Source organism: Myodes glareolus, chromosome 14, assembly GCF_982192425.1.
Source record: "Myodes glareolus chromosome 14, mMyoGla1.1, whole genome shotgun sequence".
Taxonomy (NCBI): domain Eukaryota; kingdom Metazoa; phylum Chordata; class Mammalia; order Rodentia; family Cricetidae; genus Myodes; species Myodes glareolus.
The window spans coordinates 37,239,386-37,260,635 of NC_142039.1; the positions used below are offsets into that span (position 1 = coordinate 37,239,386).

Genomic DNA, 21,250 nt, shown 5'->3' on the forward strand with positions numbered 1-21,250 from the left:
TAGAATATTATTCATTGCAGTATATATTGAAAAGTATAAAATGAAGAAGAGTTGCTGTCATCTTACCATTGTGACATAACCACGCTTACGCTCTGGCATGTTTTCTTTCAATCTGACTTCCCTCCCTTGAGGATTTATTAATTTCACATTTGAAAAATTAGGTTATGTTGTTAAGAAGTCCTGACATTACAACTTCAGTTCACTGGTCATTTTATGTCATGCAGTATTGTCTTTACAAAAGCATTGAGCCTTACTATCCTATCAGCAGGAAGTACCAACTTCTGACTCTTAGCTACACGTTAATTTCCATTGCATCAGCCCACACAATTGCTACTGGCTAGAGACGCATTCTTTTTTTCGACATTAACAATCGCACTGAGCATATGTTAGGGTGTCTTGTCCTTGCTCAGTTGCATTTACCACCCATCGCATCCTCTCAGTTCCATCACAAGTAGGGACTTTGGTCCTCCAGAAGCCTGTGTACTTAGCTGAGGACGTCCTGTCTAGGAGATGAGGCTACTTAAAGGGCACGAAGGTGACACACAGAGTAGTTCAGGAGGAAAGACGACGCTCAGAAGTGTTCTTTCTTTTTAAGTGTTTTTATTTCAAGTTTTTTCTGGCTCCCTTACAAGGACCCTCATGGTGGGGAGAGGAGGAATCAAGGTACTTTTGAAAATTACAGATGCCAGGAGAGTCCTTAAGTCCTTCTGGAAGCATTAACTCTTGCTAGTAGTGTTGAGTGAAGGAGATGGGAAACAGGGTTGGTTAGGGGAAGGGAGAAGGAGTCCCTCAGGATTGAAACCTTAGAGGACTTTGAAATTACTACCCACCAGAGACATGGAAGTTCGTTGGGGGTGAGGGACATCTTTTAACCTGTTTTCTTTTAATTTAAGAAAAAGAGAGAAGAGGGATTGTGGCTTTTGCATTTGTTTTATTTGATCTGAGAAGCACCCTAGCTCCGGTTGCTGGATCATAGAGTGTGATATCCAGTGTTTCCATTCACCAAATGACCCCTGGTTCCACATTAAGATGTGCAGAGATGTGAAATGGGATTTATATTTTGGTTGTATTCTTGGGTTATTAAGTGAAAAAAAATCTAGTTTTATTTCAAATGGAAACTGCCTTTTATGCAGTGTTTTACCAAATTCCTTGGTTGCTTGTCCTTCTGTGGCTGAAAGCAGCCCTGTGTCATTTTTACACATCCAGCAGTCACTAGTCTTGAGACCTCACTCTGAGAGATGCTGTTTTGATCAGTTGGAAGTCTGCATGGTCTAAGTCAGTGATGCTGAGCTGATGGTCCAAGCTGGCGTTGCTGAGCTGACTATTACATTCAATTAACAGATTCTATTCATGGAACTGTCCAGCCAAGCCAAGGCGTGATAACTGCCCCACTTAAAGCCATCTGACTGTTTTAATGTTTCATGTAGGATTTTTGAACACATACATGTTATGTGTTTGTAATGTTAGATGCATTGAAAGGTCTGTATATCAGGGAATACATTATAAGTTAATATATTGTATAATCTGGGTAATAATTTTTTGGGCAGTGCATAGACAAATGAACAATAAAGGAAAGATATCAATTCTTGATGAAAAATGAAGTACTGAAAACTAGAAAGTTGAAAATTATCTGAAAATATTTCCTCCTATATTAATATAGAATGATTCTTCTCAGTGTTGTCTTTTTTTTTTTCTAAATGAGTCATCCTACATTTAGAAGATCGTTTATGGCTGCAGATGGCTATTTTTATCATGCACTTAATGGGAAAGAAAAACACTTGTGTTCATCCTGGCCAGATGCTGCGATGTAAGAAGCGAAATCTATCCTGTCTGATGGAAAAAAAAAATCAGCTCAGCAGCAACACTTTCCCAACTGTGTCCTTGGGACGGAGAACAGAAATCTACCAAGCCTGCAGAGCCCTCTAATGGCCCAAACCTTACGTATAGCTCAGAATTTCCTGTGGGAAATGCTTTCTTCCTACTCAGAGAACACTATGAAATCTTAGACCAAAATGCTTTTCTGATTTTCTAATTTTTTGTCCTCAAAAATAAACTGTTGTAGGACAGCTTATTCTTTCCCCATCTTCCTTCCCAAGAACTTAAACAGTAAAAAGCAACCCTGTGCCTGAATCCTTATTATGTTTTAGATTTTATTAATTATTTGAGGATTTAATGTTGTATATTTTGGTAATAATTTGCCCCTTCTCTAATTCCCTCAAGATCTACACCACATCCTTCCCTACTCACCCAATTCTGTGACTTCTTATTCCTCCTTCTCTTCCTTTTCCTCTTCTTCTTCTGCTTCTCCACCTTCTCTTTTCCTCCGGGTCCAATTTGTGTTGCCCATATATTCTTCGGCGCGTGGCCTACCACTAAAGTGTGATCAATCCACCAAATATCACATCCTTAAAGAAAATTGACTCTCCCTTTCCCCAAAGCTGAAGCTACCAATACTGGTAGCTCCTTAACTAGGGGTGAGACTTGTTGTACACACCCACTTTCCATGCTGAAATGTTCACTGACTTGAGCTCATACAGGTCTTGTACATGTTTTCACAAGTTCATATGTGAAACTGCCCTGTTGTGTCCACAAAAGAGTTTCCTTGTAGTCACCCACCACTTCTGGCTATTGCAATCTGTCTACCCACCTTTTCCACAATGATTCCCATTGGTAAAAGGGGGTGGTAATAGAGATGCAGCACTTAGACTCCATTATTCTGCAGTTAATTCCTAATTCTCTGTATTTTACCCAGTTGTGTGTCTCTGTGTTAAGTGCCACCAAGCACAAAAAGAAGTGTCTCTGATGGGGACAAAAAGCTGCCTTAATCTGTGGATATAACCATAGGTCATTAGGATTTGGTTTTATCTATATATGTTTAGTAGAATAATAGTAGTAGGTTTTCCCATAGTCTCTCTGACCTATCTATCTTCAGGCTCTTGACTCAATAGTAGTGGAACCAGGAATGGGTTTTTAACTTGCAGAGTAGGCTTTAAATCCAATCAGAAAGTGATTGGTTACTCCCAAGATATTCATGTTACTATTATACCAGTTGACATGTCTTGACAGGAGGGTTGTTATTATCGATGTCAGGGTTCACAGTTAGGTAGATTGGTGATTACTTTTTTCCTCTGGTAGCATGTAACACATTTCAACAAAAATCAAAACAAACAAACAAAAACAATAGCATAAAAATAACACAATGTAACAAAAAACTGCTGCTCACCCCTACTCACAAAACATGGAGTCTGTTTGGTATTGCTCAACTACTCATGAGCATGGGTCCTGCAATAAAGAGTTGTTGATATATCCAGTAACACTTCCTTAGAAAAACTCATTTTCCCTTTCTCAGTAGGCACCAAATGTAAATAGCTTCTTCATTAGAGGTTATTTTGAGTCTCCCTCCTCTTCTCAGTGCTGGAATTTTATCTATTTTAAACCATCCTGGGCATGCTATCACATCTCTGTGAGTTCATAAGTCCCAGTGTGAGTGTATAAGTCCCAGTGTGTCTCGTAGATACTGTTTTCTTGGAGTTGTCTCTGACCCACTCTGGGCTTTTACAATCTTTCTACATCCTCTTCCTCATAGATAGATGTCTGAGAATTGAGGAGGACTTTAATAAAAAAATTCTTATTTAGGTTTGAGTGCTCCAAAGTCTCTTTCTGCACACTACCCAGCTATGGGTCTGTGTTAATTACCATGAGAAGAAGCATGAAAAAGCTTTTCTGATGAAGGTTAAGTAAGACACTAATCAATGGGTTTACCAATATGTCATTAGTATTGATTTGAGTTGTATTTTGTTAGCAGAAAAATAGCAGTAGGTTCCCCCTCCCCCCATTAAACCCATGAACTAGTCTCAGGTTCTTATCTATTTAGCACTGTCAGGACAGGTTCCATCTCATGGGGTGGGCCTTAAGTCCAATACAAAGGTGGCTGGTTTCTTCCATAATATGTGTGCCATGTCACTACTGTATCGGTAGTTGTGATTATGAATAGAATGGCAGTGTGCATTCTTGAGAAGCACTAACCTCATCACATGCTATGAAAAGAGGGACTCAGGAGGGGTCATGTGAAACTAGGGGGAGCTCCATCCAGTTTCTCTTTGTTATTGCACATGCTAGCATGTGCAGGGTTCTTAGAAGTACTACAAGAAAAGCCCCAATTTGCCTTTCCTTAAGCTTCCGTCTTTAATGGCCTATCATAATGTTAGATAGAAAACAACAAAACAGCTTGAAGTAGTCCTAGGGCACAAACTTCTAATAATTCACTGTCACACTTGCTGTCCAATGCGCATTTTACAGAGGAGTATTTCTATGTTATGTAAGGCACTCTGTACCATATAAATAATATATATTATTCATATAATATTTAATGTTTTGAATACTTGAAATGCAAATATGAGAAAAATTCTGGTAATAATATGGTATGGTGTTTTTTTAGTTCTATCAAAATCTTGTATGATGTAAGTGCCTTCCAGAATGCCCCTTAGGATTAAAAGAGTAAAACTGATACAATTTGATCCTGAAGAAGAAACAAAACATACGTGCAGGCAGTCAAATGCCTGTTATGAGTATATAATTCCAGTGATTTTATGAAATCACAGAATTTAGGTCATTAATAGTAATAATATCAGTTTTCATTGTTCATATCTTTAGTATTTTATGTACATCACATTTATTGTCTTTGCTACTCACAAGAGTTCTGCTAGGTTATATTACGTCTATTTTATTCATAATAAGAATGAAGGTCAAAGAAGCTGAAGTAATTAATCTTTGATCTCTCTGTTTTCATCGAAGCTTCTTTAACATGGCCATTTAGGCTTAAGGGGCAAATAAAGTCCTTCTTGTGGCACAGTCTTGTATGGCGAACTTGGGAAGTCCTCAGGGGACCTTTTGTGTCCCTGCTTCAAAGCCATGAATGATACAGAGTCCCAGAAGATGTCTGGAAAGGCTCTGGCACCAAGGGGACTTCACTACAGTCCTGCCTCCGGGGCAGTACACCCAGAGAACCCAGAACAATGGATGACCTTATTCAATCAATTCTTTCACCTCCAAATGAGCATATGTCAACATTTTTCTTTTGCTTTTTAATAGGGATTATATTAAGTTGTGCAGGAAAAATGCAGTTTAGAGACCAGGCACTGTTTAAAGGATGTAATAGTGATGTTATTACAGACTACATTTAAGTGCATTAACATGAAGTAATATTGTCACGTGCCAACTTCTGAGACTATCACCTGCCTAGGACACCTCTTGAGAACTTCATATATTGACCATATGAACCCCACAATTCCTCCCATATTCCCCCATTCACCACTCAAATTCATGTTTTGTGTTATATATAACCTGTGCTGCCTGTGTGAACATAGATACAGGCCTAAGCCCTATAGCAGGGGCGATTTACCAGGGAGCTCCTGTCTGAAGAAAATTTCCTGTACCTCTTCATCTAGGGATGAAACCCTGTGAGCCCTTCTTGTCCTCTATGCAATGTTGGCTGTTATGGTCTTGTGCAGTATTGAGAGCTGTTGAGAGTTAATGGGTTCAGCATCCCTGCCCTGTCCAGAGAACACTATTTTGTAGTAGTTTCCCCAGTTCTCTGCCTCTTGTGTTCTTTCCTCTTCTCTTGTTCTACACTGTTCCCTGAGCTTTTGCTGGAGGAGTTGTGTTATAGATGCCACATTTGAAGTTGGGCACTTGATGGTTACTTACTCTCTGCATTCCAACCAGTTGAGGTTCTCTGTAAAAACCCCTACACACTGTTAAAGTAAGATCCTTTGATAAGAGCTGCACTAATATATGGGTATAAGGATAGTAATTAGAAGGCAATTGGATACTGTATCCATTTAACAAGTTGGTAGAAGTAGGTCCTCCTTTAGAGTTTATGATCTCTCAAGCTGTGAATTCTTGGCTGGTTTACTATGTGTACCTAGGCACGGTTTCTCTCCTATTCAGAGGGCTTAGTGCAACCAAACAGCTGTTGGTTAACTCTGAGATATCAGTGCTACTCTTACACCATTCTGCATCTCTTGCAAGACCATTATTGTCACCTTTGTAGTTCACTGGATTTACAGTTTTACAGCTTATGAATGTTGATAACTTTTCCTTCCCAGTAGTCTCTATTTTATAATCCATAAATACAAGATGGATGGTCACATTGAGTCCAACAGTTATGAAGGAGAGGGAGGATAGGAAGGGGGCAGGCTATAAAACCTCAGAACCCCCTTCTAACACTTCCACATAAAGTTTCCATATTATTTCCAAAAATATGCCATCAGGTGAAGACCAAATGTTCATACACTGAACATCTAAGGCACATTTCATATTTAGCAAACAAATGAGAACCATCAGGAGGATGGGAAAGGTGAATTTAGCAGAATTCACTGGTTCTTTCCTATGTTTTAGCATCATAGAGGTATATTATAGCAATGGGTTATGCTAATGGGCTCAATGCTCAGTACATCTTTTTATTTTTATATTCATCTGTGTTTTTTTAATCTGTGCATTTTTTCTGATATCCATTGTTTGAGATAACCAAAAAGATATTTCTTTTACCTGTGTGGCATTTCGATTCCTCCCCTTGATGAGAAATCTAGCCTGGAGCATGATCTGGAGAGTGGGTTATGTGTGGTTGTACTTTATCACTGCATTGGATGAAGCCCTGACATGACTAGGGGCATTTCGGTGTGACTTTCTGCCAAGCTTATTCCATTAGTTCCTATCCATCTGTCTTAACAGAATGAAGTCCAGGAGGTGAAGAAGGAGGAGACTTTGCTGGATCTGGACTTTGACCCCTTCAAGCCTGATGTGACTCCTGCAGGTTCTGCTACAGCAGCCCACTCCCCCATGTCTCAGGTATAAAGTGAGTGTGGGAAGTTTAGGGATGAGAAACCTTCATTATGCCTAGTTAACTGGTGACCACTGTGCCTTCCAATTGAGGGTTATCTATTTTTCCTTTTGGTTGAAAAATATTTCCTACTTGTAAGGACTAGAAATAAGACTTCATTAATACCAAATATTTTCTATTTCTCCATGCCATGAGCCTTCTCCTGCCATCCCAGATGTTTGCCTCAGAATTGTGTCTCACAGGGTAGTTCTCAATGTCTCACTTCCCTCAAAGGACTGGAGGCTCTAATATTATGCCTCGTGCTCTCCCTGAGCGAAGCTCTTTTGCTGTCCTGTTTGCGCTACTTCTTTTCTCATACTTTGCGAGGCACGGTTTATTTGAATAATCATCAGACCCTGCTCCGTAGAAATGTGCTTTCAGTCTACATAGCTGTGAACTTGAAGCTGCCCTTGTGTTCGTCGTGAAGAACCCTGCCCTGGTTCCTGACCATGGATGTGAAGTACCTTGGCTCTTGTGCTTGCTCTTGCTCGTCACTTCCTCACTTTGTAGTTCCAACTACTTCCTGTAGCCTTTGTAATAAGATTCGCCGTCAGAAGGATCCTTGTATTGGGTGCTTTAGAATGAAAACATCAGTAGTGAGTGCACATTAGGCATGCATTAATATGTTTTAGTGGGTACCTACTACAATAAGCATGACTACCAGTTAATATGTATGTTCTGTATCCCAGTATATTGGAGCATATTTAAGGATTCTTGAGATAGTAGGAAAAGGCAAGCACATTGGTTAAAGATTAAAGTCTGAAAATCTGCATTTTATCAATGATATGATAACCCCTAGCATTGGAAAGCATTTTTGTTTTAATGATGCATGTATAGTGAAGTACCATACTTACTGTAAATCAGTCAGTACCAAACAACCTAGTCTAAAGAGCAAAGGCAGATGGCTTAGATCCCTGCTGTTCTCATGGTATCTACATGTGGCTAAATTCAAACTAAGTGAAGTTATATAAAATTTAAAGTTTGGTTCATTTAGACTAGCACATTTCAAGTTCTCAATAGCCACATGTGAAGTGTGTCCACCAAAATAGGTAACGGACTTGGAGTGTTTCTATTATCAAAAATGGGCCTAGGAAAGAGTGCTGCTCCAAATGCTTACACATGTGTGTGACATTGTGACTCTCCTGGCCTCTTTATTTTATTACTAACTATGGACTTTTACTCATAATGTTTTTCTTTGCTTTCTTTTAGACGTTGCCCTGGGACTTATGGACGGTAAGGCATTGAGAATTAATTTCACATATTTTGATAAAAAAAATTTGGAAACCTCAATATACTTTTTTATTTATGAGAAGAAGAAAGTGCATACACTTAATGATAATGTATTACCATAGAAAAATACCTGAAAGTTGTGATCATTTCCCAGATCCAAAAAACCTAGTAGAGAAATGTGTGTCAGTGGTCTATATTGCTGAACTGGTAGGGATCAAGACAACGGCATTGTGCTCTTTGTGTCTTCCTGTGGGAGATGATGACCAAAAGTGCTGTCGTAATGGAAGGCTCTTAGATATGTGGCCCTCTTAGATAGAATTATAACACAGTGTGGATGAGAAAATCAGAGGTGTTAACAATTTTTCATCATTATATTCAATTAAATTTGCTTGAAACATTTGGAAAATTTGAGCTAGACACCTGTGAATTTGTGTTCAGACACTAATTCTTATAATCTTGTAAGTTTGATCAATTTCTAAAATTCGGTAAGTATCAGTTTTTCTCTATAAAATAAAGATAATGATCCCTACCTCAGCATGCTGTGAGAGGTTTAATAAGACATGTGTATGGTATTTAGCCCAGTATGTGATATGGATCAACAAAAGGTAGCCATAATTATGGTGTTGTTTTATAAAGCTAACCTGATGTGCAAGGTTGATTATTTTTAGAATTTAGACTAGGGAGAGAGAAATGACCAGAATTCTGTGGTGTTTATTGACATTGCAAAATTAGGAGACTGGTGACCCCATGTCAAGACTGACATTCCTTAGTGCATGGTCTTAGTCTTTTAAAAGCTCTGGTTGTGTATTCTTCAGAATTATACTCGAGTTTAGTAAATGCAGCAGACACATTCAATGGATGTAGTTATTATTTGTGGACACAGTCTTCAGAAGTGGTATTTCTTCTTGCTTTCTAAAAATAAAAACGATGTTCATCCTCTTCCCTAGAGTTTATATTCTATTTTTTAGGATTCTTGAAAGAGATCAAGATCACAGCTAACAGTGTTGGTCAAAGGCATGCATGACCAAGTCAATACCTTTAACATGGATTTAGTGTTACTTGTGTACTTTCTAAAGGGGAGATGGGGTGATATTCAGGGCACTAGATTTCTAACTTCAACTGTGTGTTACTTTTATTGTTGATTATAGGAATAATAATAATCTTGGTAATCCCAAAAATTCATAATTTTAATTAGAACTATGACACATTTCCTTCCCTCTCTAAAAGGAATGTGGAGAGAGCAAAGGTACCTTGTATAAGAAGCTTTTTACTGCTTCAGAGAACAGACCTGCTAGGAATAGTAGTCATAATAAAAATGGATAAAATCATGGCTTTCTAACATACTGCTCTCATCCTTAGTCCTGTATACTCTAAAGGGTATTTTTTTATGTGGGCTGAAAATGGCTTCTAGGTTGAGGGAAGGTTGTCAAGAAAATCCTCAAGGTTTCTTCATACAACCCAAGCCTCAAAGGTAGACCTTAGTGAAGAATGTGTTTGACATTTTGTTCCTATAGAGCCTATGACATGGAATAATTTCTTGATATCTGTGCGTTCTGGTGGTCTCAGGCTTGCATGTTCATTTGGATAATCATTTTCATTTCATGGTCTCCTAAGGTTGAAATTGTGAACTAGCCACAAAACAGCCTCACTGATGCTAGAAAACGGCACAGGCTCCTTGTGTTTCATTTGTACCTCTTCCACAATTGTCTTGGAGAAATTTCAGGACAAAAATCTTTCCTATAACAAGTGGTAAAATTTAATTCCTGGGCAGTAAAAGTTACATCGTTCATAAGAATGTTGTGCCTGGACAGTATGAGACTGCAACCAGTGAAATGTTTCTCCTTTTTTACTTTTTTCTCCCCCCTCTTGCAGACAACCACTGATTTGGTACAACCGGTAAGTTGAGTTTTACAAGATTCTAGATTTTAAAGATATCTAATATCATTTTTACATATGGCATTTTTTGGTAGACTGACTTCTCTCCATGGCATTGCTAGTTCTAGATTGACCTTAAGTCAATTAACTCTAGTATTTATTTTTATTTGTTTGTTTGTTTATATTTGTTTTTGAGACAGGGTTTCTCTACCAAGAATTTTTTTATTTTATTTTATTATATTTTTTATTTTATTCAACTGGCACTACACTACTGAAAAGCTGTAGGTTTTTCATCAAATATTTCATGGTCTGTTTCATCTTTTTCTCCCCTCTTTGCTTTTCAACATACTTTAAAGACTGACTCTTCCAAAAGTCTTTCTATGTGTAACCTCATCATAGACGAAACTCCTGACAGTGGTTTGGCTGAAGAGCTTCAAAGATCTGAAACTATAGGTGCATTTACTTGGGGCCCTCATGCTAGAACAGACAGTGTCAGCCAGGAAATGACCCCAAGTGGGTCTCAAGAAGACATAGTCTGTCTCTCTGGAGTAAAGCAGGACACAAGATTATCCACCGAAAGGCTTTCTTCTACTGACCATTCTAATGTAGCTGAACAGGGTGAGGATGCCCTGGGGCCAGTCCCTCCAACTAGAAATGAACAGCTGTCCTCAGAGCCTGTGCCCGGGGCTGGAGTTTCTATTACTGCGTACATGGAGATGGACGAGCCATATGCAGCACGTGACTCGGAGAAGCCGGTTGTGGGAACAATTGACCTGCTCAAAAAAGGTCACGAAGAAACTAACGTATCAGATGGAGAAATAAAGCAGAAACGGAAGGTAGAAGATCCTATGTGGAAATATGTGGACCCAAATCAAAAGGTAGACACTGGAGCTATTGATAGCAAGGCACTAGAAGATACTGAGGGATATGAGGAGAAAATAGGTGATGGTCTAGGAAAAGGAACACTGCATCATCTTGAAACACCAGCAAAACAAGGCCAGGAGACCTTCAAAAGGCATGAAGTGGAACGTAGGAAAGGTCTAAGGGTGGGAAGTGAGGAAAGACTAAAAATCTATGAAAATTATTTTGAAGAAGCTGATGTATTAGAAAGAGACAAGGAAAGGGTCTATGTGGCAGATAAATTTAGTGACAGAATCCAGGGATTGTCTGATGAGATTCAAGGAAAAAACAGTCATCACAAAAATGTAGAAGGCTCTGAAGCTACACCTGTCCATCATACTCATACAGAGATCTGTAATATGCCTCTCCAGACAGACTCTGTGTCTATTATTAAAGATTTGAGCATTGAAGAATGTAATTTAACTAGAAAAGAGATAGAGAAACATTCAACAGGCCCGCACACCCATGCCGCAAAGCATTATCCAGCACAGGGAGGTGCAGGTGTAGAAGAAATTCAGTGTGGCGTTGTAGTCAGTGCTCAAGGAGCTGAGGGGCATAAGAATCAGGATGTTGTTTTATCATCCAGATATGCAGTGATAGATGAGTCTGAAACTGACCCTTACTCTTCTCTGGGAACTCTTGAAAGCGGAAAAGGGCAGTGCACATATAAGGGGAACGATTCATCAGCAGGGGACTTTGCAAGTACAGGGCCTGGAAACCCTCATCATGCCATCCAATTGCCAAAAACAACAAAGACAGATTCTTGGGGAGGAGATGCAGGTCAAATCTGGCAGCCAGACTTGAATTCAGGAACAAATAATGTGGACCTCATGGGAGTCTCTGATATTCCAGATGGCCAAGCAAGTAGGCTTGCCAATTGGCAGGAATCTAATAGCAACTGGTCCATCAGAGATATAGAAGGTCTACATAATTGCTGGGGACATTTAGCAGAAAGTCAGAAAGGACTGGAGGTGGACTTACCAGCAGATGTATGCAGGAAACATGCCAGGGCTAGTAACTTGGATCAAAGCCAGGAGACTACTAGACCAGTGGTTCAGGGAACCTCCTGGAACACTAGCATGGAGAGCCCTGGTAGTCCCCAAGACAATGACATCACCAACTCAGATTTATCTGAAGATGAAATTGCTAACCAGAGATATGGATTGTTGTACCAAGAAATAGAGCCTGATAAAGATGAGGTACTTACTCTAAAATGTAGCGTAGAGTAACCAGATTTCCTTAGGTTCTGTTTTCCTTATGTCTCTCACCAACTCCATTCTCCATCATTGATCTCCTTGACACATGTACCTCTTGAAACCTATGTAAACCAAACACAAACAGGTTGACAAAAAGAAAACAGCAAAAACAGACAAACAACAAAAATAGTACATAATGATTGTGCTGGGAATTAATGGAGTCTTTCTTACTATTCCACTTTCTAAGTTATTTTTGCTACTTTTTTTTCCTTTATTCCCCCCTTCTTTCTTTTTTTATTGTTTAAACACTAATATGTGATAATCCATGAGCAACACAGATTTATTTACTGGTGCTAATGTGACTCCACTAATAAAACATGAACTGTTTCTACCCAGGCTCATTAAAACTGTAGAATCTTAGTTGATGTTCTTTAAAGTAATGGATACAAATGACTTAAAAGAGATACTAACACCCATGGTTCTGGCCTAGAGTCATTTTCCCATTATTGAGAAAGTCCGTGTTGGCAAACATTGACCCATATGCAACAACAATTGTAAAACTGATCTTCCACTTTTTTTGTCAGCCTATTTATAATAATACAGCATGGCTTTTTGTAGTTCGTAAGTGCTTTCACGCAAAGCAAGCTGTTGTATTATTTTTTAATTTGTGTGTTGTAGTCGTTACTCTCCAGCTTGTCTAGTAGATATTCATTCATCCCATGGAAATGTTGGTAAAAAAAAAAATCACACCTGTTTTCCATTTCCTTTAGGCTTCTGGAGGTTCATTTAATGGCTTTACCCAGGTAAGGTGAATCTGGTTCCTTACAAGAGCCACCTGCTAAGAATGTTTAATTCTTTCCTTCTGGAGTTTTGTATCATCACTGCAGCAAAATGATTAAGAATGTCCATACAAAATTTGATCTCACTACTTACAACTAACTTGAGGAATGGAGACAGCACTGTGGCATTGTTGTGATGAAATGAGCTGTTCTTGCTATGAGCTGAACCCAGTGACCCAGCACTTGCTAAATGCTCCACAATGCTATGCCAATTTTTCTACTAGTCATTAGAAGTAATTCCAGTATGAAAGATACTCTAGACTTGGCTACTGGAAGAGGAGATAAGATTGTTTTTACTAAGATGATGGATATTAGAGATGATGATTTTTAGAGCTCCTTCTGAAATGTCATAGTGAGCCACACCATGTACAGCTATACCTTTAGTGATTCTCCAGATAAGAGCCATCTGAAGATCAAGAACCACACTCCAGCTCTTTCCAAGAAATCAGTGGTTCCTGGACATGTTCTGTTGGCACATATTTATGTTTAGAATAACTCATGTTAACATTTTTTTGGTATTTTTAAAACTATTTAAATGTTGACTTTCAAAAACAACAAAAATGTATTTATTGATACAACTGATGGTTACTAGTTTAAATAGTATAAGCAGAGACTGCACTTTTATTTCCCGGCTGCCCAGACCCAAATAATCACACAGAAACTATATTGAAATTACAACACTATTTGGCCTATTAGATCAGATTTGGCCTATTAGATCAGTTATTAACTAACTCTTGCATCTTAAATTAACCCATTTTATTATTTTGTATTTTACTGTGAGGGTTGTGGTTTGTTACATCCTACTTCTTGGGCCTGACTCTGCCTTCTTTCTCTCTGCATTCAGTTTAGTTTTCCCACCTATCTCTCTTCTGCCCTGACATAGGCCAAAGCAACTTCTTTATTAACCAATGGTAATAAAAAATATTCATAACATACAGAAGAGAATGCCACATCATCTCCCCTTTTCTGTCTAACTAGAAAGAAAAGCTTTAACTTTAGCATAGTAAAATTACATATAACAAAACAGTTATCAAACAAGAATTATAGTTACAATATTTCTTTGTGTGTCTAAAGTTTTATATCTAATTTATCTTTTATCATAACTAAGGAAAACTGTAACTATCTGTCTTCAACTCCATCAAATACCCCAGAAGGATATATTACCTAAGTAAACAGGAAATTCATTGTAAGCAACTTCCAAAACTCTAGAATTGAGAGAGACATCTCACTACCTGGATAGTCATCCAAAGTTCTTCTTGCCCATAGTATCTGGTAGCCTTTTCTATGAAGCAGGACATTTGAAAGACTGTTTGCCTATAATGACAGATTGTCAGTTGCTTTCTTCTGTGTCCTGCAGAATGTCTGGCAGTTTCTTCTGTGAAGGAGGAACCCTGAAAGACCACCCCATCTTTTAAAAAGTTCAGCAGCCATTTTCCTATGGGTCCTGCATGACCAGTTAATACAGTATGCCATCAAGCAGGCTAGGCAATGGCAATTTCCTGCCCAAATGGCTAGCCTTGTCACACTGAAGGCAAATTCCATAACAAGTTTCTTCAATGCCCATCAAACTCTCTGAAGTAACTGGTGCTGCCAGAAACAGACATGCCTCACTGTCAAAAAAAAAGTCTAAGTTTGTAAAATCTTTTAAATGCCATATTCTGTAGGTCTTTGAAGTGTTGAGATTATCTAGCTAACTGAAATATATCTCTGTATATCTAGAAAATCTAACAAAATTAAAGTTTGATTTTTATAGATGACTATCTATTAATCTATATTCTTAACTATGTATTACATTTTTAAATGAGCTTCTTTAAACAACTTTAAACACACTTCTTTAAACAAGAGCAGAAATACATATATACAGTATAACAAAACTGACTTTAAATTTGTATCAATAAACCAATATCTAAACCAATACAAAGTATTCATCTCTATATCATATCCCCCTTAATTTTTTTAGAAATTGAACTGTGACCATTAACCATTTATAACCAACCCCTTTAAAATGAAAATAAACATTTGTAAACAATCATTTTGGGAATTTGGGTATAGTTTTCTCCAAACTGCTTCCTGCTGTTTGTTGAGCAAAGTATTTTTATGATTCACTGAAGCCTTCTTTTTTGGGGGGAGGTGTGTTCCATCACATTAGCCTGGAAAGAATCCACAGGTTCTCATCTTCTGTGGAAACTAAAGCAGAACCTCTTTTGCAAAGTAACATATCTTTAGACTAAAATTTTGAAGTCAAGATATCTTTAAAATATATATGTTGGTTTAGCTTTCCAATTCCAAGAATCAAATGTTTTTCAACAGTTAACTCATTAACAGTCAAAAAATTCAAAGAAAACACAATATTATACATAATCCAGACTCTCTGTGTATATTCCCTCTTTACATGGCTTAATTGTTTATTCTATTACCTTTTAGTATTTATTTTATTAACTTTATTCCTTTAATCTTTGGCTGTCTATACGCTTTCTTCTCTCTCTCTTAAGATGTACATTTATCCAACGCTGTGACCCATTTAGAGATCCTTTTTGTCTGAATTTGTCTTTGCTGTGTATCTGTAATGCTTTTTTGACCAAGAGTGCTTTTTAAAATGCGAGGCAGAATAGCTAGGACTAATGCTTTGGCTATTCTTTTTGGTTTTGCTGCATCCAACATGGCAGACGTATATTTACCTCCAGCTCTGCAAGCCATGCTCATTGTCCCAGCTCCAGAGATGCAGCAGGTCTATGTCACCACTCTGCCCACAAACCCCACTTAATGCTCTATAGCAGGGCCTCCAAAAGAGCCAGAGCTGTTCATGCCATTAGTATGAACCAGGAAGACATATTTTAAAGAAGCCACATCTCTGCTTGAGCCAGCAAACAGAGCCTATATATATATATATATATATATATATATATATATATATATCTGTATATATGTGTGTGTGTGTGTATACATACATATATATGTATGTATGTATGTATATATATATATATGTATATATATATGATTACCAAGAAGCTCCAATTGACTCCTGTTTTTGTGGGTCTAGAAACATTTCTTAAGCTTTCTTAGGCTTTATGTGGATGTATGTTTCCAAACTCTGGGTGCCATTAGTGACCATAGACTGTGCTTTCATTTCCCAGCTGCCTAGACCCAAACAATCACACATAAACTATATTAATTACAACACTGTTTAGCCTATTAGATCAGACTTCTTATTAACTAATTCTTATATCTTAAATTAACCCATTCTATTATTTTATATTTTATGTGGGGCTCGTGGTTTATTACCTCTTGCTTCTGGAGTAGTTACATGGTGACCGATTGACTCTGCCTTCTTTCTACCTGCATTCAGTTTAGTTTTCCCACCTATCTCTCTTCTGCCCTGTCATAGGTCAAAGAATCTTCTTTATTAACCAATAGTAATAAAACATATTCATAGCATACAGAGGGGTATCCCACATTGAGATAGCTTTTTAAAGCTTTCTCCCTCTTTTCAGCCCCAGGAAACTTCATTATTCACCATGCAGGCAGATCAGAATATGGTAGGTGGCTTGGTAAGTTGATGTGAATGCATTTGGGGACAGTTGATAGTTATCATGGGATATGTGAAAGTTAGTTGGTACTACTAGCTTCTCTGGAGTGTTAATTTTTACAGAATATGATTTCTACAGCTCCCTCTTTGCAGAAAATAAAGAGAAAACCATCTGTCAAATCAGACTTTAAGCTTGTTTACCACTGACACAGTGTCACAAGCAGAAACCAGCTTCCTGTGATACTTATGGTCCTCAGTGGAACACAATGAATCCATCAAAGTCACAGGTTACTATGTGACTATAACTTAAGAATTGAAAATTAGTTTGTCTTAAGAATTCATGAATCAACTAATAGATCATTGCCTTTTCCTTGTGCTTAGAGCTGCTAATTTCTCATATACTTTCTTGATTGGGTAAGTTCTAGAGAGGAGCATTTACAAGCCAGCTGTTGATGAGAGAAACTTAAGGTCATGAGTAGGAAGGATAAAGAGTTACCCAGGGGAACAGAGGAGGTTTTGAGAAGGTAGAAGTTGCAGTTCTGAGAAGCCTTTCAGGAGTTTCCTAATCAAGCTGGTTGAAGCATCCTTGAAAGATGTCACTGTGTGCTTACCCTGCTGCAGGACTGAAGAAGCTATTAGCATTGCTATGGTTTTTCTATAGGAGCCCTCTGTAGTTATCATAGCTACCAGGTTTCCCATTGGAAATTGGGAATTGAATTCACATAGAATATTTTTTTTGTATAATACTTCACTTTTAAGTAAGGAACTCTGTGAAACTTGTCTAAAAGCTAATTTTGGTAATATTATGGTTTCTTATCAATGGACTATTATACTTTTGTGCTTTTTGAACAACCAAGTCGAAGAAAGAATCTCAGTGGTTTTTTTTCCCCTCGGAGTGTGTGATATTAACAACAAAACCAGAGAAACTCAGTCTTTATGCTCATTGGTCCTTCTCAGCCTTGATAATAGAACTAGGCTGGTGAAGTTTTTAATTGTCAATTGTGAACAGTTAGGGAAAACTCAGAAATGCAGAAATAACAGGGAGACTATTGGTCGTGATAAATTCATGGCCACTGTGTCAATACACAAAGTCCAAGCTCAGAATCGTGACCTTTAAGTGCCCTGAGTGTATGCGCATACTCCATCATTAGTTGTGTTAAGACTTGTTGGCTTTCCTTCCAGTCTTCTCCACATAGATTCTCCTGAGCAGACATCATACTTCTCTGCTGAGGAACAAATTTGTCACATCCAACATTGCAAATGCTACTAAAATTCTTGCTATGAGGCAGTAGGCAACCACCATACACGGTAACTGTGTAGCTATCAGTAAGTTGTTCCTGTGCAGCATCTCAGGAGCAGCGGAAGCCCCAACACTGGATTTTTCGACTGTGCTGAACAAAGGGGAGCGAAACTGCTATTCAGCAGTCCGTCTCCTGGTTCCTGTCTCATGGCCCACAGAGCATCGCCATCACCAGTTGAAAGCCATTTTGTGCCTTCAAACCTTGTTCTTAGTTGCCCTCAAGTCCTTTTCAGTCTGTATTAAATAGCTCTCCTAAGCAAGAAAAACCAGTGCTAGGAGGCAAATACGTTGACTTGTGAATGGACGCTCAACTCTCCCAGCCCTTATCTGCCTCTGTTCTGACCTGGCTTAATCTCATCAGAGAGGGGTTTTCAGAAGTTTTGTTCCAAGATTACACAGCCAGCTTCATTCTGAAGAATTTTCATTCTGAAGGAAGAATCCTTTCTAGTGCTCAGAACATAGGTACTGCATGTTCTCAGTCCGTTAACAACAGCTATCAATGCAGATGCCTTGTAGGAACAGCAACAAAAGCAGTCGCAGTAGAGCCCAATTCACATAACAGGGCTTCAGATTTTTCCGTATTTTGCTCACAAATGAACTTCTTTGGTATGTTATTAGAAAACATTTATAATTCCATAGCTCAGAGGAATAGAAGAGTGGCCTACCTATAAGTCTAATTTGAATAGGGGAGTTTAGGCAGAGTGTGTTTCATACTTGCTCATCACTAGTGGGCTGTATTTGTCCAATAGAACTGCTCATAACCAGTTATTAGAACTCAGTGAACATGTGTAGCTTGTAAGAAAATGCTAATCTATGTCTGTTCAATTCCATACAATAGATTCACTCTTTGATTTTCGTGTAGAGATACAGTTAGATGCATATGTAAAGCTACCCTCACTGTTGTTATTTAAATAAAGCTTCAGAATTTCTCCAGACATCCAGAAATCCAAGCCAGTGATCCAAGCATTGTTCTGGATTTTCAGTTATCTTTGCATTTTTAAAATGAACAATATATTTAATATTTTTATATGAGTGGTACAGCAAACCTTCTCCTGGCTCCTCTTCAGCGTCAAACTTCCCCCTAAACAGACTCAGTTGCCTAGGGCATAGCATCATCAAGGTTGTAAGATCCTCAAAAATTAAAATCCTTGCACACTTGTCTGTAAAAGTATTTTTTAATTTTATTGCACCCTTTGGTGTATGGTCACAGTGAGTAATTTGGTGGCAGTTTTTCTGCTTCTCTGGCATTAAGTGAGTCATTATTTTAGAACAGTTTCTCTAGTACTTTACTGTGAAATTCATTGTGTGTGCTGAATTAATTAAGTATACAGGAAAAGCAGAAGGTTTTGAGTTAAGAAATGCCAGAGACCTGATTTGGTATGTTACAGGTATTGGAGGCTAATTGGAGACAGCAGTCTCATGAGACAATAGCATCTCACCTTGCCCCCACAACTTAAGGTTTTCAACACATGGGTCATGACCCCCTTGGAGGGCACATATCATATCCTGCATATTAGATATTCATAACAATAGCAAAATTATAGTTATAAAGTCACAATAAAAATATGGTTGGAGGTCACCTGCAACATGTGGAACTGAATCAAAAGGTTGCAACATTAGGAAGATTGGGAACCACTGGTTTAAAGGGTCTAATTGAGACCATGGAGAAGGTTATCCTATTCTTTAAGGAATTAGTTTATTATATGAAATAAATTTATTGCTACAGATTTGATTTTAGAGGTATAGAAGAAGAGACTGAGCCAGAACCTCAAACAAAACAACAAAGATCCTGTAGTTTAAGGAGCAGTCAGGTAGTTGAACCTGCTCTCCCAGCTTTGGAAATAGTCCGTTATGTTAAATAAATATCTTTTAATTTGCATACTGGAATTATCCCTCCATCTTTAGTGTAATATATACTTATACACTGAAAGCTCACAGAACTGTGTGTCCTATAGGTTCTTGACTCCTACCTGGCAAACTTAGGCCTTCAAGAGATAGTCTCAGTGTCACTGTGTCTCTGTCTCTGTCTCTGTGTCTTTTTTCGTGTCTCTCTTTCTGTCTGTCTGTCTCTATCTCTGTCTTTGTCTCTTTCTTTCTTTCTCTTCCTCTTCCTCACCACATAACAGAAGAATCATTTCAGGTTCTCTTACACTGACCATAGAGACATGATAAATACAGTGGTAGGTGTTTGCCCGACTTTAAAAGAAACCGTTCTGGAAGCTGTTTCAAAGAAGCTCTGCAAGAGCCTTTGACACCAGATGAGAGAATTTATTTCTCTAGAATGGATTTAATAAAGCTGGCTGCCTGCTATGAATGGTGATGAGATTCTGAATTCTCCAGTATGCTGCAGTGTTGCCTATTCACGTGTTGAATCTGATTTTTTCCTTCTTACCTATAAATAACTTAAGGCTGAAGCTAAACAGGCACTGTCCATGGAGCCCCAAGCCGAGGAGCCTCCTGCCACTGCTGCTGCACCTGCTGCCGGGCTGGACCTTGGACTGGAGATGGAGGAGCCAAAGGAGGAGGTAGTGGTAAGCCCATGCCCTGCCCCCTCCATCCACTATGCTGCTTCTTCCACCTTCTCCCATGATCCTTTGTACCACTTCCTATCATGGCTTCAGCTAGGATAAAGGACCCCTTTGTCTGACATGGTTCTCAGGATAAAAGAGCCTTTTCTACTTTCATAGTAAAAACTCAATTCCCTGACATCATCATCATCATAAATATATGATAACTATTATTATTGTTGTTGCTGTTGTTGAGATTATACCAAAGAACTGATCTTATGGCTTAGGGAAACTTTCATGTAACCATAGATGTGGCTGTCCAAAACCTGACTCTATGTTTATGCGTGTGAATGTATGTGTGATTGCATATGTCCATGTATGTGCAGAGGCCAGAATTCAGACATCAGGTATTTTCTATAGCTCTCCATTTTGATTTTTAAAATATGACCACTTACTGACCATGGTGCTCACTGACTGGCTAGACTCTCCATTCATCCATTCCTGGAACCTGCTTGGGAAAAATACAACTGAGTACTTAACCACTACATGTATCCACACATATGCTCATACACATAAACATAGAGGGAAAAATACAACTGAATTCTTGACCACTACATGCATCCACACATACACTCTCACACTTAAACATAGAGGGAAAAATACAAGTGAATTTTTGATCACTGCATGTATTCACACGTACACTCACACACTTCAGCATAGAGGGGAAAGTGCAACTGAATTATTGACCACTGCATCTATCCACACATACACTTGCACACATAAACACAGGACAAGGAAAATACAACTGAATTCTGGAGCACTGTTAAAGAGATCATTGATTTTGAGATGAATGTGACCAATACCAGGAAGGTAGAACGATGATGATTTAGATTTTGAAGAAATAATTTGATTCTGAAAAGCGCTCATCAAATTCCCACTTTGAATGTCAGATGGCTTCTTCTCCATCTGTGCCTGTGTACTGCATTGGTCCCAGGTT

The 21,250-nt window shown here is 38.4% G+C and overlaps 1 protein-coding gene across 6 annotated transcripts in view; it reads left to right on the forward strand.

Moving 5' to 3' along the window:
- Window positions 1-21,250, forward strand: part of Amph (amphiphysin) — a 209,664-nt gene that overhangs the window by 167,529 nt on the left and 20,885 nt on the right. The window contains exons 12-18 of one of the 6 annotated variants that reach the window (XM_085699261.2): window positions 6,733-6,849; window positions 8,090-8,113; window positions 9,983-10,006; window positions 10,342-10,845; window positions 12,852-12,884; window positions 16,412-16,468; window positions 20,155-20,277. In XM_085699261.2, coding sequence (XP_085555387.2) covers window positions 6,733-6,849; window positions 8,090-8,113; window positions 9,983-10,006; window positions 10,342-10,845; window positions 12,852-12,884; window positions 16,412-16,468; window positions 20,155-20,277 — 882 coding nt within the window. The remainder of the gene's footprint in view (window positions 1-6,732; window positions 6,850-8,089; window positions 8,114-9,982; window positions 10,007-10,341; window positions 10,846-12,851; window positions 12,885-16,411; window positions 16,469-20,154; window positions 20,278-21,250) is intronic. The other 5 variants (XM_085699258.2, XM_085699259.2, XM_048460973.3 and 2 more) reach the window with 5 other exon arrangements.